Source organism: Bactrocera tryoni, chromosome 1, assembly GCF_016617805.1.
Source record: "Bactrocera tryoni isolate S06 chromosome 1, CSIRO_BtryS06_freeze2, whole genome shotgun sequence".
Taxonomy (NCBI): Eukaryota; Metazoa; Arthropoda; class Insecta; order Diptera; family Tephritidae; genus Bactrocera; species Bactrocera tryoni.
Window position 1 is genome coordinate 81,307,639 of NC_052499.1, and position 26,942 is coordinate 81,334,580.

The following is a 26,942-nucleotide window of genomic DNA, read 5'->3' on the forward strand; positions in this document are numbered from 1 at the left end:
GATATTTGGGTACCACATGAATTGTCTGTGAAAAATTGAATGGACCGAATTAACATCTTTGCTGAAAGGAAATGAAATCGACCCATTTCTAAAGCGAATGATAACAAGAGACGAAAAGTGGATCAAATACGACAATAATGTACGAAAAAGATCATGGTTCAAGCGTGGTGAAGCTCAACAAATCGAAAAAGGTTATGCTAAGTGTTTGGTGGGATTGAAAAGGAATAATACACTATTAGCAGCTTCAGCCTGGTCGAACGATTGACTCTAAGTTTTACTGTCAACAACTGATGAGATTGCAGCAAGCAATCGAAAGAACGGCTAGAACTGATCAACAGAAAAGGCTTCGTCGCCGACAATGCTAGACCACACATATCTTTGATGACTTGCCAAAAACTGGGAGAGCTTAGCTGCGAAGTTTTGATTCAAGTTAGACTCTTCATAATGTCCAAGTTTTTACCCAAACTATGGCATGAGCGATTCGACGGATCAACTGACAGACAAGCGGCTGAGTATTAAGTTATTTTGCTATTCATAACGTTTTCATATACATATAAGCTGTTTCAAATAACCGGTTTCTAAACAAAAAATTGCATGCTAGTTATAATCTTTCCCTAAGGCGTAAATATATTAAGTTTTTTTATAAACTCTACGTATCCGGGAACAAATTTATATGTCTTAATAACTATAGTTGGCTGAGCCAAAAATAATTTTCGCTAATTAAGGTTATCCCAACTTAGCATATCATATAGTATGAGCTCACCCAATTATCCTCAGCTTCACGCTTGTCCATTAAATATTGATGACATTTTTGACCAATACCATCTGGACCCATAAATTTTTTAATCAAAAGTTTCGTACATTCGAGTTTTGCCGGTGTCGTGAAAGCTTCAATGGCGAGTATATAATTAGCCATGGTCTCCTCCAACGGTGGGACTGGTACTTTTGGTAGTGCCTACAATTAAGAAGATTCAATAGAAAAATTAGTGTTAGTTATGTAAATATTATATAAACAAACAATAAATATATAATGGCAACAGTGATGAGCGAGATGAGCGACGTGACGAATCTTTGTTAATGGGACCCCTACACGTTTATTTGAATCTATTGTAGCGCCAGCATCAACTGAGATGTTGCCCAAAATAGTTTAGGTATATTAAATTCTTGGTATCTAAAATTAAAATGGGTCCGAAAATGGTTGATATTTGTCTATATCTACTCACAGTCCTTATAAATTGATTAAAGTAGTGCCCATCTCTCTGGATGTCTTTACCTTTTATGGTTGTCAAAGTGATTGTAATTATTTGGGAAAAGTAAAATTGTCAACTCAAACTTGATTTAAATTGTCTGCTTGCGATGGAGAAAGATACAAAAGACGAATTTAAAAGTGGGAAGATTGTTGAGTTGTCAAGGGGAATTGTACTTTTCTTCAATATTTGCATTACTAATTATATCAAACAGGATTACTGGTGTGTTTCTTGAGCGCTGGGGTTGAAGGTACATACTTTATTTGGCTCTCGTGACGTGTAGCGTGTTTGTTTAGGACCACGTCAATATAAGGAGATTTGTATGCATTAGAGGACACGTGTGTTACATGCATACGTTGTTGACGTTCAAATTCTCTTTAGTTTATAAGTCGGAATCGGTAGTTACAATACATGGCAAATCCGACTTTGTGTCTGGGAATTGGACAATATCTGTTTTAATTGAGTAATTTCTTCGTTTTCGAAGTTTGTCTTAAAAATTTAAAAATTTGCATTCGAATTTAATCTAATAAATGATCAGCATGACGAGCTGAATATATTTGGACATTTGCTGTCGAACAAGTCTCACAGTTGATGAGATACTATATATGACTGAAATTTGAACACGTCCTTTTGTCATTAAGAAACTGTTCATTTTGTGGAACTACCGAACTATAACATATAGCTGCCATACAAACTGAAGAAATCAAACCCAAGCCTTAGTATGGAAAACTAATTTATTTGATAAGGAGTCATCACGAAATTTGGCAGAGATTATTATTAAAGGCATCGCTATACAATGTGCGTTCCAAAGTAAACAGGACTTTTTGAATCTAGCGCCCCAGGTGGCGCCATCTATATGTCGACTGATGCGTTAGAATTTGCTATCTTTATCGATTGTCCAGTGAGAATTGGAATGGCATTTCATTGATTGGAAGTGAAGTTATTGCGTTTTAAGTGTCAGTATGTTTGTGCTATCGGTGCGAAAATGAGCTTCGAACAAAGAGCTGACATTAAATTTTGTTTTAAAATTGGTAAAACTTTTACCGAAACGTTTCAATTGATGACACAAGTTTATGACAATGAATGCCTATACCGTAGCAGAGTGCACGAGCGGCTTCAACGTTTTCAAAGTGGTCGTGAGGACATAAATGACGATCAACATGTGGGCCAATCAAATTCCGTGATTACCGGAAATTACATTGAAACTGAGAGTGAATTCATCAAAAATCAGCCAAAATTATCATTGAAATTCATGGAAATGGAATTTAATATCTCCAAAACATCGATTTATCGCATTTTGACCAAATATTTGGGCTTACGAAAGGTGTGTGCACGGTTTGTTTCGCACAAATTGACTGACGACCAAAAATTGGTTCTGTTTTTTTTTTTTAAAGTCCTGTTTACTTTGGAACATACCTTGTATAAAAATCAGAATGAAAATGTTTTTATAGCCATTTATGATATAAAAAATGCACTTGTGAATATAATACCATTTAGCGGAACCGAAGTTTAAGTTTTTTCATGTTTTCTTTTGGTTTTTTTTTGCAGTCATATAGACACTTATTAATGAATTTTCTGTTTGCAAAATAGTATGTAGTTGAAAATTATTTCATGTGCATTCCAAAATATAGACGCCACAGCTTTGTTGGCTGACATACACTTTCTATGCATTGGATCCAGTTCATCACGGGAAGTATATCAAGGTCGAGTATATGCTGTCGTTAAAAGAAATATTGCTACATACTTTTTTGCTGATTTAGCACTCATTTGGTGCAAGAAAATACCAGCTGCGTTATATTGAAGACTTTTTAAAACGCTCGGAGATTTCCCATTGTCTTCCGAGGAATTATTATAATACATATATCCGTATTTGTAAGCGACTATATGCCATAATAGTCCGATTCGACCAATATGTCCCACTGTTGTAGCCTTGCCTTAGCCAACAATACGTGCCAAATAAAAAAGTGTTCTATAAAAGAATCGGATAGGATCAGTCACTTTGTATGACAGCTGTAATCGATAGTGGTCCGATTGTGTTATTCGATAGTGGGCGATTCGGACAACTGAGTATATTCTTGGGGAGAAAAAAACCTGTGCAAAATTTCAGTTTGATGTCTCAAACAATGATGGACATGGCTAAATAAACTCAGCGTTTATTTATAGCGTCTTGTCGTCTGGGTGTTAAAAACATTGTCTAATATTAAGTCCCCTGTTCAGGGTATACAAATTAATGATTATATGTGACAAAATGGATCAAATACATTTATGACCAAAGAACAAAAATATAACTGTTACACTTACGCAGGGAAAGCCAAATTCGTCGACCGACTCTGCAGTGGAAAGCCATTTTTTCGGGATTGAGAGAAGAGAATCGCGCCATCCTGAAAGCAGAACGATAAGTAAAAAAGCGATTTAATTATCTTTTATAGGCTATAATCATATAAGAATAAAATAGAGAATTCGCTAAGTAATGTGATGTTTTGAAAAATTATCGAAATCTATTTTCTTTATAATTGAAAATCTTTTCATGGTGTCAGTTGTTTTTGTAATGCCTGCAAAAGTGGACATGGTACATAGATATGTATATGAATTATTAGTATTTTTTGGATTTGTTTTCCTTTAATAGTACAGGTATGTTTTAAAAATATAAGTATGTATTATAAAATGTTTGGTTCATGTTTACATTATATCCTGTTGTCAGTGGCAAAGCTGTAATACTTCATAGCCGTGTGCCGTAGCTTCACAGCAGGGTGTCTGGCTTTAGACGTCGTTTTGACATCTTATTAAAAATCTTAAATCAACACTGGTTATGACGACCAGAACGGTGACTTTAGTGTTCGCTTCACGTGAGTTTTTGAACCTTTGAACGCAAGAATATGTCTGTAGATGTAAATAAATATGTATACTGTGTGCGTAGAAATAACGGGTGATTCAAGTAGAAGTATTTTTTTCAACCGCCTATTTTAGACAGATCATGCGTGAGCCGTAAGACAAATTTGGGGTTAATGGGTATGTAAACAAGCAAAATTGCCGCACTTGGCACAAAGAGTAATCTGAAGAGATTCAAGAGCTGCCATTTTATTTCGAAAAAAACAACGGTTTGGTGTGGTTTGTGAGCCAGTGGAATGATCGGTCCATTTCTCTTCAAAACTTATACCGATGAGAACGTAACTGTCAATGGCAACAGTTATCGCGCCATGATAACCGACTATTTGATGCCTGAAATTGAATCTCCTGATCTCTGCGACATCGAATCATGAGTTTAGAGAGAAAACTTCAGTGAGTAGATTATTTCACGTTTTGGGCTGGTTGATTGGCTACTAAGATCGTGGGATATCACACCGTTAGATTTTTTCCTGTGGGGATACATATTTAAAGTCTATAGCCTAGGCGGGCAATCCCGCTTCGATTCAGGCCATGTAGCAAAAAATTACGCGTGTTATTCTCCAGTTACCAGTCGAAACGCTCGCACAGGTCATCAGAAATTGGATTCAACGAAACCTCGGGGAACTCCGGGAAGCTTGAAATGAATCACCCTTTATAAATAATTAAATTTTGTAAAGCATGAATGTATTTCCGAGTTAGTGTTAAATAAAACAGGAATTACTATCATACCCTAAAGACTTTTAAGAAACAGCTCTTTTCTTGGACCCACTTCGATGAACTTTAGCCTATCTAATCTTCCAAATCGATCTTCAGAAAATCTTGAGTTGTCGCCTCATGGATAAACAAAAAAATGTGAGAGTAAGAGAGCGTTGCACGCTCGGGACAATCATAATAATATAATGTCGTATGTGCATAAAGAATCCTGACTAAGCGAAAGAAAAGTACTGCATACAAAACCACTTGTACTACTGCGGAATTTAAAACGCTTGAGAATTTATTCGAACATTTTCATAACTATAAATACAATCGAATAACATAAATAATATGAATATGTACAGATATGTACCCAAGATAATGAATTATCAACCTATTGTAATAATTTTATTGCTGGAATTGCTTTTCTCCGTCGAGTGCTAGCCTGAAGCCTGATCAGTTTTAAAAGGGTAGCACAATGAAGTCAAATTAAATGCAATTTATTATCCTTTTTTACCTACCTAACCAAGGCAACGAGGGCATCACTATCACAATAGAGTCACGTGGCAGCAATTTGAGCACACGCCACACTCCATATTCTTCCCCACCCTGTACATGTTCTTAGTTCTTTTGCTATTGTTACAAATATACACCGACAACTGCCAACCGCCAAACGGCAAGCGTCTGCCGCAACGCGCACTTGTATCCAATGGAAGCGCATTGGCATCGTTAGATCCCTCGTTATCTGATCTGTTTTACCACACCCCTTGGCACGGTACCGATTCGTTCCGTGTTGGCCTCTGTTTTGATAGTAAATTAATGTTTGGAGTTACCGGCAGGCAGCGCGTGGATGGGTGCGTGTAATGCGCCATAAGACAACATTGACAACAACATTACTAACAATATTAACAATCTAAACAACAAAACAATAAAGAAAGGCAAAAGCAGGCGCCGGAACTGCCACAACTCATAGTACTACACAGAGAGGCTTATGGTGGTGTGTGGGGTAGTGAATTCAAATTAAGTAATTAATACTGTAGATGGTCAATGGAGTGGGAGGGGGGCGTGTATAGCAGCGAAGATGTAAATGGGATAAGTTGCGGCTGCTTTATGTCAGCCAATAACTGACGAATTATATTACTTAATTCATTTACAGCAAAGGTTGGCTGATATTGAACGGAATTATTATTTAGAAGCTCATTTACAGGGTTTGTCTGGAAAGTAATAAGAATGATTTTCTTTCGCCGCGACTGTACTTCGAAGCGTGCGCGCATCGACTGGCTTCGGTAGAGGGCGTTCTTAACTAATGAACGATCGGCTGGTAAGTCGTCTCCGAGCACCTGGAGAGTCAGGGCAAACATTTTCGGGCGACGTGTTTCTGTGAGTGGTGCCAGCCGAAAATGCAGCGTTAGAGCAGAGCTACGCGATTAAATTCTGTGTGAAACTCGGTAAATCTGCGACAGAGACGTTTGATATGATAAAGCAGACTTGATTTAGCAAAAAATGATGTGTTTCGGTGGCATTAGGTCTTGTTGGAGGGCCGGGAAGAGGTCGCTGATGAAGACCGTGTTGGGAGACCTGTGACTTCGACAAACACCGACAATGTGACTCGTGTGCGCAAATTTTTGAACTCAGACTGTCGACTAAGTATTCGTTTAATTGCTCAGATGTTAAATTTATCAAAATCTGTGGTTCATGACATTGTGACGGAGCACTTGAACATGCGCAAGGTGTGCGCGAAGATGGTCTCAAAAGTGCTCACTGAGGCCCAAAAATTGCAGCAAGTGAAAGTGTGCCAAGAAAATTTGAACATGTGTGAAAGTGAACCTCAATTTTTGAATAACGTAACCACAGGTGACGAGTCATGGATCTTTGAGTATGATCCCAAAGCCGAGACTTTCTTTATGTACTTTAAATATTTCGAGAGCTTCGGTTTTAAAGTGGTAAAAGCAATGGTGCTTACGATATTTATGACTGAAACGGCTCATAACTGTTAATCTCCTCCATGAAGTTTTTGATGAAATATTAGAAGTCCAGGATAATATTATAGTACTAGCGCGCCAATCGTTCTTCCTTTTCGATGTTTGGCGCCAATTGGAGATTTCAAATTTAACCACGTCCACCTGGTATTTACAACGGAGTGGATGGCTTCCTCTTCCTTCGCTTCCTTAGGCGGGTACTGCGTCGAATAGTCTGAGAGCCGGAGTGTCTTCATTCATTCAGACGACATGACCAGCCATCTACATCTTCCGCTTAATCTTTCTCTTGAAAACTCGCCGACTCATCAGATGTTCTCATCGCTCATGCCTCTGAACCATTCAGCAGGTCGGGGATGACGAGTGACTTGTGGTACATGGTCTTTGTTCGTCGAGAAAGGACTATACTTCGCAATTGCCTAAGCAGTCCAAAGTAGCACTTGTTGGCAAGAGTTATTCTGAGTTAGATTTTGAGACTGAATTGAATTCATTGAAGAAGGCGCACTATAGGGAGTTGTCTTATCTGAAACTTCTTTTGAATCGAACGGCTCGGAGAGTTCCTTCTCAATACTGGCGGAGCTTTTGATATTAGCTTTGGGTGTTACCAAGTTCAGATATAGCGGCATAAAGACGGCTCCTTTTCGTGTTGTCGAAAGTAGTTTTAGAATCGATGAAGAGGTGGCGTGTGTCGATCCTCTTTTCACGACTCTTTACCAAGATTTGGTGCATGCTGAATATTTGGTCAGTTGTTGATTTTCCTAGTCTGAAGCCGCACTGATGAGGTCCAATCAGTTTGTTGACGGTGAGCTTTAGTCTTTCACTCACTACGCTCGATATAACCTTAAATGCGATGTTAAGGAGGCTTATCCCAAGGTAGTTGTCGCAGTTTTTGGGGTCTCCCTTTTTGTGGACGATTTCGTCAGACCATGTTCTACAAAGAAGCTGATGCATGCTCCTTATCAATTCTTTGCCGCCGTTTTTGAAAAGCTCGGCCGGCAATCCATTGGCCCCTCCACTTTGTTGTTCTTCAGACGGATTATTGCTTTTCGAACTTTATCATGGTCGGCATTGCTCGACCGAACGTCTGCTCCATTGTCATCGATAGGGAAATCCGGTTCACCATCTTCAGTTGTTATGCTTTCACTGCCATTCAGTAGGCTGGAGAAGTGTTTCCTCCATAGTTTCAGTATACAAGTACTTTGAGCAACAGTCACTAGATCATCTCTGAGGGTTTACAAGAGTACCGCAAGTGATGAAAGTTTTCTGAACGCCATTTACTTTGGTATTTTAATAGAAATCTTCAAATAGGCTTCTAAGCCAATATAAGCATTGTAACAATTTATTAATTTTTTTTTTTCACTTGTTATATCATCCTTGGCTGGGATGGCCTTCCTTGCTTTCAGCGACTTGTTCTTCGATTTCGAAGCCATTCGCTAGATTGTTGGACTGTTTTTACGTCATATTCATAAATCCACGTCTCGTCATCAGTAATGATACGTCTCATGTTTGAAATAGTCACCTTCAGAATCATCTCCCTGGCGACGTCTACTCGACGTCATTTTTATCCAACATTGCTTACAGAAGATAAAAATGCTTTTTTGCTGTATAATATTACTGCTTAAAGATATTTTACTGATGTGGATAGACTTCTGCAAAACATTTTGGCTACTTAATAACTTTAATGCAAATTTCATTACAACCCCAAGAAAAGCGGTTTAGTGAGTAATTAGGTGTCAATAACTCAGGCAACTACACACATTAACATATACATACATACATTTTTGAGGCATGTAGATGGTCGTCTAGAAAATCTAATTATGCCAGGTATGTATCGCTATACCCCATACACAATCACCCCATTAGGCGGCAAGTTGTAGACGGCAGGCGGTTCGACACATGTAATAAAATGCTTGAATAAACCGACTAACATAATTAAGCGGCAAAAATCACGCTTGCTTGCTGGCTGTATCTGCCGACTCGCCTGTCAGTCACTACATACTTGTACACTCGCACACCAACAACTGTGGACCATTTAAATGACAAGCAACGGCTGCCGTCTGTCACACTAAACGATAAAAATGTAATCCTGACGAGAAATATTGCTTTGCTTTAACTGCTTCTAATTTAACAAGAGTCAAAGCCATGAATATACGCCCAGATTCGCCCCATTGTGTTCGTTGCAGCTAACCACAGACCATAGCAAACAATAAAGAACCAGCGCAAATGAAGGAAAAGAATTTAAATGGCAAAACAAATCCCTGCCATGCAAGAAACACACAAAACGCGAGTCCAATAAAAGACCAGCAGCTTCAAATAGCAACAGCAACAGCGACGACATTGTCATCACCGTCAACATCGGCAGCAACAGCAACAGTACCAGCTACTAGCAGTTGGCAAACGGCAACCGCAGTCACCAGCACGCTTCATCGGGGCTGAACCCCAAAATATGTCAAAGTGCTCGGCGGGTGGGCTGCTGCCACATGCCAAGTTCACGCCACCACTTCGCAATGCAGCAACCCCATTGCTCAGAGATGCCAATTGCTCGACTGGTGCTGGTGCTGCCGCCTGCTCTTGTTGACTTGGTTGTGGGTGCTACTAGGGTCATGGCATTGTCAATGCGTACGGCACGATTCTTTTGTTGGCCGCATTTTTTGAAGTTTTCCAGCTTTCCGTAGCCACTGAGCTTCGGCTACACAATCATTCAATCTTTCATTCATTGTTTCATTCATTCGGTTAACGTACTTTCTTACCTATACCTGCTTTTATTCCGGCGTAGCAGCACAGGGGCGCGGCAAATGCGGCGGGGGAGCGCACGGCACGCACACAAGAATTGAGCCGTAAATCCATTGCGGATTTGGCGTACAATAATGTTGAGCGCTGGTTTTGCCGTCCCGCAAATGGCTGTGCCAACACTTGGTAAGCTTCCGCATTATTGTTGCGTATGCTGCTAAATCTTTTATTTGTGTTGTTGCTTTTGTTCCGCATTTCTTTCTGAATTGGCTTTGTACTAGTATTTGGGGTTTCCTTCTTAGCAGCCGTCAATGAAATTCTAAACTGACGTACGAAGAATGCTCCTTTGACTTGGTTGTGTTGCCGCTGCTGGAGCCGACCGAAATGGCTTCGTGCAATTGCTTGCAGTATGTTAGACATTTCAGCAAAAGATAATGAGATTTCTTAAGATTCCATTTTGCCGAATAAATACAAAGTCTATATAATTTTTTTTTACGAGTATTGATATTAATTTTTAACAAACAAAAAATGAAACCTATAAAAAACGAAACATACACCTGACAGTTATGGGTTGATTCGGAACACCCAGTGTAGTAAACGGATTGAATTCGTATGCCTATGAATTTGAAATCGGAATTTAAGAATAATCTATAACATCAGCAGACGATTAAGAACTGTAATTTAAAAATCATTATTATTATCCAGTTTAAATTATCCGATAGATTATTCCAGAGTGTTAGTCCTTAGCATCTCTTGAAAATGTTTATTTATTTATACTTATTATTTATACTTTATGTATACTATATACTGCCAACTCCAATACTTTACTTCAAAAAACTAATTAAAATTTGAAGTTCCAAAAGTAATACTTTTGTTGGTTTGCTCAAAAGCGTGGTCCAGGGCGCCGAATACAGAGCATCAACTCCACAACACATGGTTAATAAAAAATTGTCCAACAATCAGTCTAACAGGTGTCGACTGTTTTGAAAGCAGTTATTTTACTGTTTCCACTATACCTACCGAATTGCAAAAAATGCATTCTGCCTCGCTCTCTCTCTCTCTCTCTTTCTGTCTTGGTAAATGGAAATGCACCCAGTCTTATTGTTTTGATGAGTGTTCTAAGTAGAGCCACTTTATTCAACTGCCTTTTTTGACAGGTAACGCGTGAGTAGTGTCAAGCTGTCATGTTATTTTTGTTCAGTATTGTTTGGCATTTCATCTTGGAAAGAATATCGCCTGAACAACGTTTAGAAATCTTTAAACTTTATTACGAAAATATACGAATAGATTACGTCCAGCACGCAGTGAAGAAAATACAGCAGCCGTAGCTGAGAGTGTACACGAAGACCGTCGAGAGTCGATTCGGTGCCGTTCGCGTTAACTATGACTGACGTATGGAACGCATTGGCGCATTTAAAGTCGAGATCTTAAATTGAAAGCGTGCGAAATACAGTTTTTGCAAGAACTGAAGCGGCTCGACCTTCCCAAGCGACATCGCTTCGCTTTAGAAATTTTGAAAAATTCCTAGAAAATCGAACGTTTTCAAACCATATTTTGTTCTGCGATAAGGCCAATTTCTGGCTTAATATGTATGTAAACAAGCAACATTGCCGTATTTGGGACGAATAGTAACCTGAAGAAACTTAAGAGCTGCCATTTTATACAAAGAAATAAAGGTTTCGTGTGGTTTGTAGGCCGGTGGAATCATCGGTCCATGTTTCTTCAAAAATGATACCGATGTGAACGTAACCGCCAATGGCGACCATTATCGTGCCATGATAACCGACTATTTGATGATTGAAATTGAAACCTGTGACCTCATTGACATTTGGTTTCAATTAGACGGTGCCACTTGACACACATCACATCTTTCAATGGATTCATTGAGAGAACACTTCTGTTAGCAGCTAATTTCACGTTTTGAACCGGTCGATTGGTCATAAAGATCAAGCTATCACACCGCTAGACTTTTTCATGTGGAGATATGTAAAGTGGGATTCAGGCCTTGAAGCAAAACATCACGTGTTCTCCAGTTACCAGTCAAAATGCTCGAACGAGTCATCGAAAACTGGGATGGCCATCTGAGACGTATCCGCGGCCAACATTGGAAAGAGATAATCTTCAAAAAATAAATGCCAAAGAATGGACTTTCGAATGATAAGAAACATTCTCCATTAAATTTGAAGTTTCTGTGTTTTTTCTTTAAAAAAGTAGGGAACCTCGAAATGAATTACCCCTTCTAAGCAATGTAAATCCTTTTAGTTTGAAGTATGGTATTTAAAAAACTGTGAGACATAAAATGGGAGCTGTTAAAATCGTTTACCGCCACAGCTAACTTCACAACTTCGGCTAGAATTTTTTAATTAACGGATAAATTCTGCGGTTTGAAAATGTTTTCTTTCCCGGTGTATGATATAAATAGAGATTATCACAATTTCGTCCAGTTTTTTGCTTGTGAAAAGTTGTTGACAGATAATTACATCGAAACGTGATGTCATTAAAGAAAACGAAAGTCTTTGTTTATAATTATTATGAAAATTCGACAGCTTGTCTTGTTTATGACGTTACGTGTCGCTATCATTTCGGTATCATTGTGGCATTATTATGCAATATGTGCCATGGATCACAAAGCTTTAAGTGCTTCCTATTCTGTGTGAAGAATTTAAATGCCATATTTTATGCCTAAATGATTTTCGTCTTTAATAAGATACACTTGTTTATAAACACAATTTTCTCATATCGAATTAGACGTGAACTAATTCGTCGTTACTTTATAACGTGACACCGAAAATGCAGCGATACGTCAAATCTTTGATGTCTCATCGTTCTATTAAGGTAACATAATACAAAAAGAAGCGAGAAAACAGAATCGGCAACAAGAATACATTTTAAAGCGTGAAAAATTGCTCGTTTCACCCTCCGCGTATTTCGTTACAGACTCTATGCAACAGTGCTTCGATGTGAGCTAGCGATGGTGGGTGGTGGCCGGTGGTTCGGTTGAAGGTAATCAAACCAGAAATTTAATGTTAATTTTCGTATGTGCCAACAGCACATCAGATATTAAAGTCATCTACCTATAAATACATACATATGTACATGTGGAGCAGTGTCGTTGTAAGGGGGATTAAGGGGGAACATAAACCTCTTCGAATCTTCTACAAATTTTCATTAACAAGATATTTATTCACAGATTTTATCAGATTTAATACCATTAAAAGTACATATACTATATTGGCTATATATATTCGTTTTATCTTTAATTTTTGTGTCACATTTAAACTGCCGCTCCGAATTTTAACTTATCTTCCTCTTTCAAAATCCTACACACGCCACTGAAGCTAGTAGACACTGTAAATATAAAATTATCATTAGCATCACCAGACAGCGGCAAGCCTCAAAATATGCCAATACACACGTAAACACAGCAACCTTGCGTGAGCCTGGAAATGCGTATTGAAATGTATTTCGTCTAAGGGCGAGCAACGCCGCTTGGGGCTGTGTGAGTAATGGGAGAAAATAGCTAGAGGTACGAAAATTGCATGTCGTACCATCGTGTTGGAAATGGTTTCATGTTCATCAGTCGTTTTTTTCTAAAACTTCAGCTCTAGTCATCCAAATGGAGAGGGAAGACGAGGAGGACTCGTCTGATGAAGTTACATTAAGGGTTGGTTTGCGCTGATGTAGCACGTACACCTTGGCTCTATCTATGTATAAGCGTACTTATTGATATTGTACATGTACATGTACATATATGTATTTAGATTAGACGGTTGCCAAATTGCCAAAGCACTAGTTGTGGGGGAGCTGACCTGACCTTAAAGTGTTGCCGATTCATCAGCATTCTAAAAGCAGATGTACAATAGAGGCGCTCTGGGAATTGGTGAACGTAGCGGATGTGATTCAAGTCAATGATTTCCACTTTTCCACAGGCGTTTTCTTCTACTCTTTCTTCTTTATTTTTGGTAATATGTGTTCTGTGTAATACCCTAAAGTCAAGTAACAAATTTTAAATTTACATATGCATTAGAATAAATTAATGTCCAACCTCCTTGCCAAAACGGGCTCCAAATTGCGACGGCGGCGACAAAATGGAGAGCTAAAGGCAATAAAATACTTTTTAGTAATGGTGTATAAAGTTCTCAAAAAAACTAACTGAATGGTAACAAATCTTCTAATCAGTTTTCGAAATTCAAAGTAATAAAACAATGTTCTAGATTAAGTTCAAATACTCATTAATTTGTGTTTACTTTTAAATATTTTCGCACTACTTTCGAATGCTTCCATAAAAATGCCTAAACCTAATAACTAGACCTGCTATAATCATTGTTAATAATCCTATCTTTAACTTAATAGAGTTACAAATTGGCGACTCGAAAGTTTATCGTGTGATTGTCATCTCTAAATGATTAAACCCATTATGTTTTGAACCTATAAACAAACACATAAAAAAATTGGATTCTCTTGAAAATCCTTGGATAAACTTCGACAAGAACTGTATTTTCTTTTACTATGACAAATGATTATTGCCAAACATACAGTTAGATTGAAAATGCTTTAGCTCGTAGCTAAATATTTTTCATGTAGACCTGAAGTATGCCCGACGATTGGTAAATTCGGTAAATAGTGTGCTTTGCCCAATCTACAAAATGGGAGATCCCACAATCTACGACAACTATTGTGGAATAAGCCTCCTCAACATCGCATATAAGGTTCTACCGAGTGTACTGTGTGAAAGATTAAAGCCAACCGTCAACAAACTGATTGATTCTTATCAGTGTGGCTTCAGGTTTGGAAAATCAACAACTGACTAGACTATGACTATGATATTTAGCATGCGTAAAATTTTGAAAAGACCCGTGAAAATATGATCTGCACACACCACCACTTCGTCGATTTCAAAGCTGCTGTAGACAGCACGAAACGAAGTGGCCTTTATGCAGCTTTGTCTGAATTTGGTATTTCCGCAACACTAATACGGCTGTGTAAACTAACTTTCGGGAAGGACCTCTCCGAGCCGTTCGATACCAAATGAGGTTTCCGACAAGGCAGCGTCTCCAATTCATTCGACCTCTTCAATCTACTGCTGGAGAAAATAATTCTAGCTGCAAAGCTAAATGTAGAAGGTACACTTTTCTACAGGAGCATGCAACGCAGAATAACTTTCAAGAGAATGGTTCTGGCCATGAGTATGTTCCAGTGACTGGAAACGGTCATTAATTAGGTAATATTTCGTTCAAATTATCTCAGATAAAAGGACAAGATTTCATAAAATTTATCAAGAAAATTATGTACAATTTATAGTTCCCGTTTTTTTATTTCTTTTTATAAATTTTTGGTGTTTTGAGAAAAATTTTTTTAAAATACTAATACGTTAAATGATCACAGCCAACAAATAGTCTTCCGTTGGCGCCGTCTGGTTCGCGGTGGTATTACGGAAACTCATGGGATAATTGTCATTAATTCACTCCAGGCTGACATTGGCTCGCATTTATTAGTTCAATAGAAATACACATACTTATTTCTGAGTTATGTCTTCTGACTCTTGATTTACATATGTATGTATGTAAATACATATAGATATTATATGGTATGTACATATGTATATTTATTTTAATTTTACTTAACCAGTTTAAATTTTGTAAAAAAATACACTGTGAAAAGAATCCATTTATATAGCCATCAATGTACACTTATTGCAACATTTATAAGCTCGTCTGCTAAACACAGTAACAATCTATACCACATTCATTATATTCACGCCCCACATAACACCAACAACACAAAACGTTGTGTAAATATGAATAGGACTTTAATATTACGGGCTCTTTGGGGTAGACGGTGCTGTTAACAGCACACCGGGGTTGTTTTTTCTCGTTTATACAATTCCCCCATGTTGCTATTGCAATATTTATCTTTGTTTGTTTTCGTTGTTGCTTTTTTACCATTGTATGCGTATTAATTTGTAATGTTGATTTTTCCAATTTCCGCTACTTATTTCATTTTTGATCTTTCACAACGGATGCAATTTGTATTTGCCGGACTTGCTCAGCACAATTCATCATCATTTTCGGCATGTGAATAGACGTAACTTTATACATATGTACATGTATTTATATATGTATGTATCTACTATAAATTCTATATCTGTGGTAGTTCCGGAGTTCAATTTGCACAAATTATTGCACATGCGGACGTACTTTATTATTTTAAGTAAAGACGTTTTATTTCATATGCTCCCAGTGGTGAAATGTTACGAATTAATTCAATTGGAAATTCTGGTTTTTGCTTAATGTTGTTAGAATTATGTATATGTTTTTAGTGTTTTTATATTCTAAAAAGATATCTAGGTTTATCAAGTTCAATAAATAATTCTAAGTTATGCCAGTGGTGGTAATTCTCAAATATAACGGGCTATCCAAGTAGAGGTACTTTTTTCAAAAGCGTTATTTCACAGATCACGCGAGAGTCATGATGAAGATGTAATTTTTATACCCTTAAATTTGTCACGAAGTGTGTAACACCCAGAAGAAAGCGTCGGAGACCCTATAAAGTATATATATAAATGATCAGTATGTTGAGCTGTGGAGTCGATTTAGCTATGTCCGTCTGTATGTCCGTCTGTCAGTATATATACGAACTAGTTCCTCAGTTTTTAAGATATCGTTTTGAAATTTTTCAAACGACATTTTCTCTTCAAGAAGCTGCTCATTTGTCGGAACTGCCGTTATCGGACCACTTTAACACATAGCTGCCATACAAACTGAACGATCGGAATCTATGTAGTTCTTGTATGGAAAACTTTCACATTTGACAATGTATCTTCACGAAATTTGGCACAGGTTATTTCCTAAGATAATAATGTAATCTCCGAAGAAATTGTTCAGATCGGTTAACTATAGCATATAGCTACCATACAAACTGAACGATCGGAATCTAGTGCTGGTATGGAAAACTTTTGCATTTGACAATATATCTCGGCTCAATATAGCATATACATAGCTGCCGTATAAACCGAACGATCGGAATCAAGGGCTTGTATGGAAAACTTTCGCATTTGACGTGGTATCTTCACTAAATTTGACATGGATTACTGCATAAGGTAATAACATAATCTCCGAAAAAATTGTTCAGATCGGATTACTATAGCATATAGCTTCCATATAAACTGAACATATAGTTACTAAAAGAAATGCACCTGTGAAGGGTATATTAGCTTCGGTGCAGCCGAAGTTAACGTTTTTTCTTGTGTTTGTTCAGTATTTTTTAGCATTTACTGATGGAAAGACTTACGCCTGAACAACGTTTACAAATCGGTCAACTTTATTACGAAAATTCAAGTTCTGTAAAGAATGTGTTTCGCGCGCTTCGCTCAACTTATGGTCCACATAATCGGCCCACTGAGCATACTATTCGTTACACCATCACCCATCTTGAGACCAGGCATTATTTATTGGATAATATTCGACCGAATAGACCTGAACACATTGAAGTAAATATAGCAGCCGTAGCGGAGAGTGTATACGAAGACCATGTAGAGTCGCACCACCATTTTTGAACTCAAATTCATAATAAGGACATCACAAACGCCCCATCGACCTTTTAACCAATCAGTCGCAAATTCTTCAGCCGTAGCGGAGAGTGTATACGAAGACCATGTAGAGTCGCACCACCATTTTTGAACTCAAATTCATAATAAGGACATCACAAACGCCCCATCGACCTTTTAACCCATCAGTCGCAAATTCTTCCTTTAGATTTGTTGAGTAGTGTTATTAGTTTGGGTCCAAATTGCGGTTGCTCCTCGCACTTGTGTCAATTCTAATCCTTATACTGGTTACGCTGAAACAAACTCCTGAAACTAACTCATATTCAAGGAAAAAAAATTCAAAGTGAAAATCGCTGTTTTCGATTCGCTAAGCGTTGAGGAATAGCGAATCCAACAAACTATGTCATTAGTTTAAATAGACGTCTTTTCACGCAAGTGTAATTGAGTTCAATGATCTTTTTTTACTGTTGAAATGCCTCCTTTGTCGTAACCCCTTGGTTTCGTGCGGCTACATCTTCTAATTTCTAGAAACAAGTTCAAGTCACTAATTTTTAAAATCAATAGAAAATTGTTTGTAAATGCATTTGTAACAGTAAGTTCTTATTTGAACCATTGTACTTGTCTCAAATCTGTAAAAAGAAATTTGGTGATGGTATTATACCCTCATTAATGCATACTTTCTCTTGTATCACTTACTAACTTTGCGACTGTTGTTAGATGTAACTATTTGCTTGCGAGTGAGAAACATGCAAGGCAGAAATAGCGAATCGATGACTGCAATTTAAATCTTCTTTCACGTTTTGTCCTATGTTTTGACTATAAAATAAAACACTGCCATATTTTTTTTTTTGTTTTTGATTAACAATTATATTTTAATAGTATGTTTACTCCATTTGTTGCAGCTGCTTTTTACGATATCATATAATTACAGAGTTTATATAATCCATCGTATCTGTGGGCATATTCTATATGTTTTATACCATGATTTTGTTTTTGTTTTTGTATTTTTTAATAGTTTGGAAAGCCTGCCACGCGTTACAGAACTTCTCATTGAACATTGTTGCACTTTAACATTTGCATTATATTAAATATGGATTATATAATAATATTTAATTATAAGAATTCAGTTATAATATGGTGAGTATGTGTTCATGTGTGAATGCTTACATATTTGTGTTTATAAGTATTTGCTAATTACCAAATACTTAAATGCTGTTATTAAATTATGATTAATTTTTAAATAAAATTTGCTTTTTTGTTTGTGTTTGTTAGTTAGCACTTTGTATGCAAATATTTATGTGTTGTTGATACCCTTGCCATGATTTATTGTTTGCAGTGTATGGTACATTAATTACAGCTTGATAAAATTACGGTTAATTCGTTCATGTGCACACATACACATACACGTATGTATTGTAATTAATTATGTAGTCATGATTTAAATTTTAGTCATAACTTCAAATGGTGTATTTTTTATATATTTTCTATTGCAAATCCGACCTTATCTTTATTATATTTATTTTTATGCCTTTGGTAAGGTGTATATTTATAACATTTTTTGTATTATTTGTTTTAATCGAAAATTGCAATACAACTGTTCCCTTACATATGCATCTGGGTTTTAATTTACAACAAATTAAGTAAATGTAATTTGTTTTTCATAGTTTTTGCGCAATAAATTACAAACACATCAACACTTAAGTTCAAATACTTATAGTTTATTTTTTTATGATTTATTTTTATTATTTTTTCGTTTTTTTTCATTAATTTTGTGTACTTGATTAAAGTTTTGTTTTCATTTAACTAGTGTAATTTATTGAAAATATAAAATCGTAGAGAATATACACAGGTTATGAATCTTTAACTGGAAATTTAATGTCAAATATATATAATATATAGTTCCAACTAATTATGGCATATTAATAAGCAATACACGGTTTTTCATAGTTTTGTAAATGATCTATTAAATTTTTAATATTTTTCTAAATGTGTTGATTAAAAGCGAAGATAACGCAATGCTTTTTTTTGATATCTCGTAAGCAAATACAATTTTAGCTTTTTTTCAAAATTGAAATTACTTTTTTTTTCTTAAATAGTAATTATTTCTTTTTCGAAATTGTATTTACTATGTACTTTTCTTTTTTTTCCAAAATTATATTTACTAAATATTTCTTTGTTTTAGTGTATAAAAAAGCAGGATTCAGTTCATGAATGCCATTCGACAGTATTTAGGTTAATAATTCTCCAGTTTACCGAGTGACATAGCAAAAGAACACACACTTATTTTGTTAAACCACGATTAATTAGAATGTTCGGTTTTTAAAAGCTAACAGTTTATAACACTCAGAAAATGGTAAAGAATTTCCTCAAATCAAGTCCTAGTAAAGCAAGAAGAAATATAAGCAGAATAATAAACAAAGAAGGGAGAAGAGTTTTGAAAAAAAAACAACACTTTCTAAAATAGTGTGGCTGGGTATATTAATCCAATGCGCAGCGACGATCTCTTGAATTTGTTTCGATTGCTATAAAATAAATTTAGTTATGGTTCCCATAATATCTTTCGCAAAATTTGATATAATAAACAACATGCTTAATGTCTGGTGAATATTTTCTAAATAAAAACAAAAAGTCATAATATTCAACACGCTGAACATCGAAAATCGTTTCCCAGATAAAATAAAAATACTTTGCCTAAATCATATTACACTAAGTAGCGCTTATTTCGGTAGCCATTACAACTAACCGTTATGGTAACTGGTATCATTACCTATTTCTTTACCATTTTGAGCTACAGATATGAATACCCATATGTTTGAGTAACAAAACAAACAAAAATGCTTCCTACACTTCCAACCCATGTTCAGCAGGCGAAAAAATCAGAAAAAAGAAAAAATATTGCCAGTTCTAATTTCTTCAAAAACCACATGTTTTTACTAGTTTTTTTCTTTTTTAATTAGAATATTTTTTTATAATATTTTTATTTTTAGTTTTATGTTTTTACTTGTAATATTTTTTTTTTATTTTAAGTACTTGCTACTAACTAAATATTAGTTTTTGCTAGTAAATCTCTGTTTTTGCTTGATTAAATTTATTTTTCGTTTTTATTTAAAATAATTTTAATACATTTATTACTCAATATTACACTTTGCCGGCACATTTGCTAAGATAAACTGTATTTCCTTAATTTACATTACATACTTAGGCTAAAACTGGTTACTTACAATATTTATATGATTTTCTATAATTTGTATTTTTTTCTTATTTTTTTTTAATATGATGTACATATGCATATGAGAGTGATGGGCGTAGGTATGTTAAGGACATTTCTAGTATGTAGTATGTAGTATGTAGTATAAATGTACATATGTAGATATGCTAAATATTTATATTTTTTCTGCTGATATTTGTAGTTGTATTAATATGCATTATACCTTTGCAGAACTGTCGTTAATTTTCGCTGTGGAAGCATATTTTATTTCATTTTAAATTTTGTTATTTTTTGGCGAAATCGTATATAAAAACCACATATGTCTAGATGGAACTGTTATGGGCGAGTAAATAAGTGATTTACTCTTTTGTTTTATAAATGATATTTCATATCACTTTAAGCTCTGAGATTTGTAATGTATCGGTTATGGAATCCATGCAATTTTTTTTCGAAAATTAAAAAAAAAACTTGTGGGTTAAGTAACGAAATGCTTGGAAAAAATATTTATAGTAATACAAATCGTAGCCTAAAATGCCAAAAAACGTAACCTCACTTTTCATAAGTTAATAGGCGTAGGAAAAACGATATAATAGAAAACACTTATTTTGAAACAAAATTTGAGTTTCGGTTATAAAATGGTTATATAATGGTTATATTTTTGGTTATAAATAGGTTATATATTGGTTATATATTGGTTATATCTAAAAATTTTATGCTTTTAGGTAAGTTATAGGTTGTAGTGAACCATAAGCAAGAAAAAACTCAATTGCGATTATTTTGATGATACGTTTTTCTTTGCATTTTAGGTGATGACATTAGCTCTTCTAACGTAATCCACAAACAATTTTGTTGATATATTCAAATATAAACTATTGGCAACAGAAGAGAGTTCAAAATATAGCTTCGCAGAGAAGTGGCGAGAGGAAGTTGGTTTATCTAAAAAATCCAACCGTTTAAAAAAATATAAAATTTGTTCTAAAAGTAGTCTTTGCTAAAACTGGGTTGCTGAAAAAAATAGCAAAAAAGCATCTACTAGGTATGAATGCATTACCAGAATATTTTGGTTAATTTTTTGAATAATAGTCTGCTACAAAAAAAATTGGAGTAATACACATTACCTTACATACAAAATATTGCTTTCAAGTGTGAGTATGTGTAAAATGTATTTATATAGTATATTATTTATGTCTCATTAATACATTTTATGTTGCTTTCAATTTCGCTTAGTTGAAGGTGCCTAAGTTTTGCTTATTTTCCTTACATTACATCGTATTTACACTTATTTATATAAACTCTATGAACATCCAACATAAAGTCGTCTTAAATTTAATGTTTTCATATTTTTTTCTAGTTACTTAAAAATCCATTTTATTAAACATATTACAATAATTTATGTATAACTATAATAGATACCGTTATAGTTTTGCACTATTTTTTATTTTTAATTAATTTACTATAATTAATTTTCACATAGTCTACATTTTTGCATATGTATTATGTAAAAACTTGGAATATACAGAAATATTTATATATATAATTGCATGTGTTTGCATTATTCACTTCAACGGTTTGTTCACTTTTGTTCTGTTCTTTTGTTAATTGATACATTTTGATGGGAGATTTTGTCATGATTTGTTTTTGTTTTTTGTTTTTGTAATCGTTTACATTTTTCATATAATTGCATGTAAATATGTTCTACTTAAATGTGTATGATATATGTATGTATGTAGGTAACACATGTATATGCTTGTATATGTATAATGGTTGTTTGTGTCCTTAATTTGTACAATGAGTGTAGATCTATTAAATTATGACAAAAAATTTAATTAAAATAAATACCATACATCACTCAGCATGCCAGTTGCACACCAACTAATTGCCACTGCTAACCCACTGAGTATACAAACTCTAAATCTTGAAAAACAAGCCTTTCAACACCCCGACGGATAATGCTTGCAGAAACAGTGACTATCAAAACAAAGAGACCACATCGGCCTTAATGCCACTCACTTAATCCGAAGTCATTCTAACAGTTAGTTATTATTTCAAACTCAAATATTTCCAATGAATCTGCACTTGAAAGTTTCGAAAATCTATTGTTTAGTCCGGCAGCTTTCCCAAAAATTCCCCACTAGTAGAAGTGTATAAGTTATCTCCAGCGAAACTACGAACTCGTCAGGAAAAATATCACAATGAATTAGAATTTATTGACCGACTAACATTACACTAATATTAACAGTCTCAATAAATTTTAAACAGGTTCAAAGCGCTTTGTCGATCTGTAAGGGTTTTATGATCCACTTTTTAGGGGTAATGGCGGTTGGACAAACACCGACTACATAATCCCACTTTTCAACTGGGATTGGCTGGCGTAGACGTATGTTAGCTACGCGCAACACTCTAGATATTTATACGTATGGCTCGAAAATGAACGATGAAGTTGGCACGGAAATATACTATCCAGAGTTAGGCATAAGGCAATATTTTAAGATGCCGGACAACTGCAGTATATTTAAAGCTGAGGTCTTTGCTATTGTGAAATCCGCGGAGCTGCCCTCTAATTCACCTGCAGGCCATTCCTAAACTAACACCTAAGCAGAAATCAAGACAGTAACCTCGTATCGCATATCGGCCCGTCTTGAGAAGCAGGGCAGCAGTAGAAAGTGTTGCCAGACTTCACTTCTAATGGCTACCTGGTCAAATAGGCATCGAGGGCAATAAAATGGTGGACAAGATTGCCAAGAAAGGAGTACGGCTAACATCCGAAACGGAGCATTTTGAAACCCGTGCATTGTCTATTTTGGATGCAAAACTGCAAAAATCATGTGCAAAACGGTAGAGCGGAAGTACACAAAATTCCTATTAGCACTCGAAAGAAGAAACTGGTCACCATCTGGTAGCGACATACGCCCGCAGAATGAGGCTGACAGATCGAGAAGATTGCAGGAAATGTCTAGAGCAGGACACTAGGGAAACAATGGAGTATCTCTTGTGCACTTGCCCCGCATTGGCAAGACTACGCCGCAAGCATTTGGGGTCCCCACGGTGTGATATACTGGAGGGGGTATCGATAGTGAGGTCGCAAAGTCTATTGAAATTCGCGTCAAGCGCAGATATCCTAAAGGATGTCTACTCAGTGCTGTATAGCATATACGTAGGTATATATGTTCATATATTTTTTCGACTTTCTGTGCAATATCGGCTAGTTCGGCAAAGAAAGCGAGCCGAAGATGGTTTCTTGCTCTTGCTCTTACTTTGCAGTTTTGGCTTGATGGTGTTGCTATAACTGCTTGATTGTGGTGATGTATGCTTAGGTACAATTAATTTTATTAAATATTATTAGTTTATGAAAAAAAAAATTAATTAACTAATTAAAATTAAATAATTTAAAATATTTTATAAATACAATAATATTTACTTTAAGGCAATTTCCGCTTTGGAAAACAATTTTCGAAAAGAAAACAAAACATATGTATTTAGCAACATAACTGCATAATAATTGAGGTTATGTAATGTATTTAATATACATTATTATAACTATGATGTACATATGTATGTATTTCTAGCAATTTTTCGTGTATATGTGTGTCAATGTAGTTACATGCGTCACTGAATACCTAAATTTCTATGTATTTACTTAGCTTATTGCTTGTAATACATGGATTTTACATATGTACGTGTTGTATATAGCGCTAACATTGTTTAAATGGCCGTATTATCTGATATGTTTACGGTTTTAACATTTTACCTCGACGCAATACATAATCATACAAACATACATATGTAGGTATGTATGTATATTATATAATCGCTTTGTAAATGTTTTAGCATTTTGTAATTCCAAATTCATCCAATCATGAGTATATGAGAATATAGGTATATACATATGTATATATTTATATTTGTGTATAGTATATAGTGCTTTTTTCGGAAATATACGGGCAGGGGTAAAGTTTAGATATGATACAATTGAATAGGTAGAGTTTGTAAAATATTGACGAATTACCTCAAATTGACAACTAGACGTCATAATATATATTTGTGTAATACAAAATTTTTTCAATAAACGTTATAGATATGTATATATTTGTTTGTATAACTATTTGTAAAGCATTTTGCGTGTGTACACACTCGCTTGGGTTATATATAGGTTGTGTTTGTCTTGTATATAGAACGGGAACGGGGAATATCTGTGTTGTTCTGGCAAAGTGCAGACGAAACGAATGGAACGTTTTTGCTTTAAACGGTTTTTAACTGCAGAAACTCCTTTCTTATTTAGGCGTACAAATATATTATTAATAACTGTATAACTGTTCTTACATGTATTTCGGTGACACATGTGTGTATGTGTGTGTGTACATAGTACATGTAGCTATTTAATATTAATTAATTCACATTTAAGGTACACCTGCTAATTTCATCGACATTTATGCCTGCTGCTCTCGAATATTCAGAGCGTTTTCTGTGCAGTACATAAAGTCAAGCAAATAATAATTGATTGGTAGGTATGTAAATATGAAATCGTATGCTGCTTTCATATTTTTTGTTTATGTACATATAGATTTTATTAGTATTATTTTTAAATTTTCTGCTATATTTCTTATGTACTTCGCTTTTAACTAATTTTACAGTTTTTGTTGTGCATGAAATTGATCGAAACGTCGAAGAACAGTTTGTTTTTTAATTTTTTTCGAAAACATGTTGGAAATTTTATATTATATTTTTATATAAATTATTAAAATTTTAGAACTAGCGATGTGGAAATATAACTTTTCAATGAAAGCAACAATTTCTAACTACAAATACAATAACACTGAAACTGACAACAAACATCGGTTGAAAAATGCTTTTGAGACAAAATCCTGAAGAAGACAACGGAATTTAAAATTACAATTTGTATGCAATAATTCTGTCTTTGATCAAATCAAAGTCACTTGTTTGGACTGTCTAATCCGTTATATGCTATATAACCGAACAAAAGGATTATTTCAAACTTTTTGCTAAGACTGCGTTCACACACGAAGACTTTTGTTGTTCAAACTAGTAGTTTGTGGGTGAAGCACGAGGAAAGGCAAAAGCACCGAGTCGCTCGTGTACGGCTGTATGGCTAATACGCTCCGAGTTCTTGTTCGAAAAAGTTCGTTGTACTAATCGGCATTACTTTTCTTTTTGAACTTCTTTTTATGGTTGCCATTGCGAATAATAAATTTGAAAAAAAATGAGTTTCATCTTATCATTTTTTGCTCATAATAAATTTGCATAACATAATAGAAATACTAAATGACGAATAACCGCTTAAGAATTTAAACAATTGAGTATTTAATTTGATGCAATATTTTCAAAAATAGTATCGAAGGATATTCTTCGAAAACTTGCAGTTCATCCGTCCAATTATTCCGGAGATATGACCGAATTCACCATAATTATTTTTAAGTTATCGTAATCGGCTCCTTATGCATTTTATTTTTAAAAACGCTGTAGATAATGAGGAAAATGTATCCAAAACAGTTGGAGTGACAGGCAGGAAAACTTCAAACGACCTTTTTTGATATACAAGTATTTATCAGATAGTGATCGACGGAATAAGATTAAAAAACGACTCTTTTAAAGCCCCATTTTGTCAAAATAAAAAATTTTGACTTGTCCTTCGAACATTACTTACATTCATAATAATAATATTTTATCTGATTTTCGTATTTGAGATGATATTAAGCACAAACATTCTTCACGGCTGGATATCTTTTTTTGGAAGTCCTACTAGAAATTGATTACATGATCGAGGTTATCCGAAAATGTTCAAGGTGAATCACTGATTATTAAAGAACTTTAAAATGTAATCGTACTTTATTTTCATTAATAATTAAATCTCGAAAGAACTTGTGAAGTGAATATAAAGTAAATTTAATTTAATTTTTTAAATTTAAATTTAAATTTTTAAATTTAATTTTATTTTTTTAAATTTAATTTAATTTTTAAATTTAATTTAATTTTTTAAATTTATATTTAAATTTTTTAAATTTAATTTAAAAATTTAATTTAATTTAAAAAAATTTAATTCAATTTAATTTAATTAAAAAATTTAAATTCAAAATAAAGCTTAGAGAATGCAGAAAAATGTCCAATTTGAGTTGCCAGGCTCGTGTCGCTCGCATAAAAGCACTGGACAACACTAAAAGTGAATCTCCCGTTGATGAGCAAGAAAAGTCTTCGTGTGTAAACCCGGTCTAAGGTGCTTAGATTACAAATAAATACTGTAATATTTTGTTTAAAAATAAATGAAAATATTTTTATGCTGTTCTCACAAAATATACTATAGGTATATATCTCGATACTCACATCACGTGCACATCTATATATACATATTACATACATACATATAATTACATACTAATGAGTACATATCAGTAACTAATATTTACTCATACAGTTTAAATATAAAAATTGCAGAACTTTTACAGTTATTTTTTGTTTCTAATTATAAACACTAACGAAAAGTTAACATTAATCATGTGTTTATAACGGTGTAAGTCGTTATATATTTGCATATATAACATACATACGTATATGATAATTCGCACTTACATAAGTCTAGCATATGCATACATATAAATATTAACTACAGTGTTTAGCGCATAATTGCAATAAAAATATTTATG

The 26,942-nt window shown here is 34.7% G+C and overlaps 1 protein-coding gene across 1 annotated transcript in view; it reads right to left on the reverse strand.

Annotated features, from left to right (window-relative positions):
• The window catches only part of LOC120766553 (choline O-acetyltransferase), a 28,793-nt gene extending 18,822 nt beyond the window's left edge, over nucleotides 1–9,971 (reverse strand). Inside the window, exons 1-3 of the mRNA XM_040092137.1 lie at nucleotides 9,553–9,971; nucleotides 3,549–3,628; nucleotides 764–955 (exon numbers count right to left, since the gene is read on the reverse strand). Coding sequence (XP_039948071.1) covers nucleotides 764–955; nucleotides 3,549–3,628; nucleotides 9,553–9,952 — 672 coding nt within the window. The 5' untranslated portion in view covers nucleotides 9,953–9,971. The remainder of the gene's footprint in view (nucleotides 1–763; nucleotides 956–3,548; nucleotides 3,629–9,552) is intronic.
• Between the last annotated feature and the right edge of the window lie 16,971 nt (nucleotides 9,972–26,942).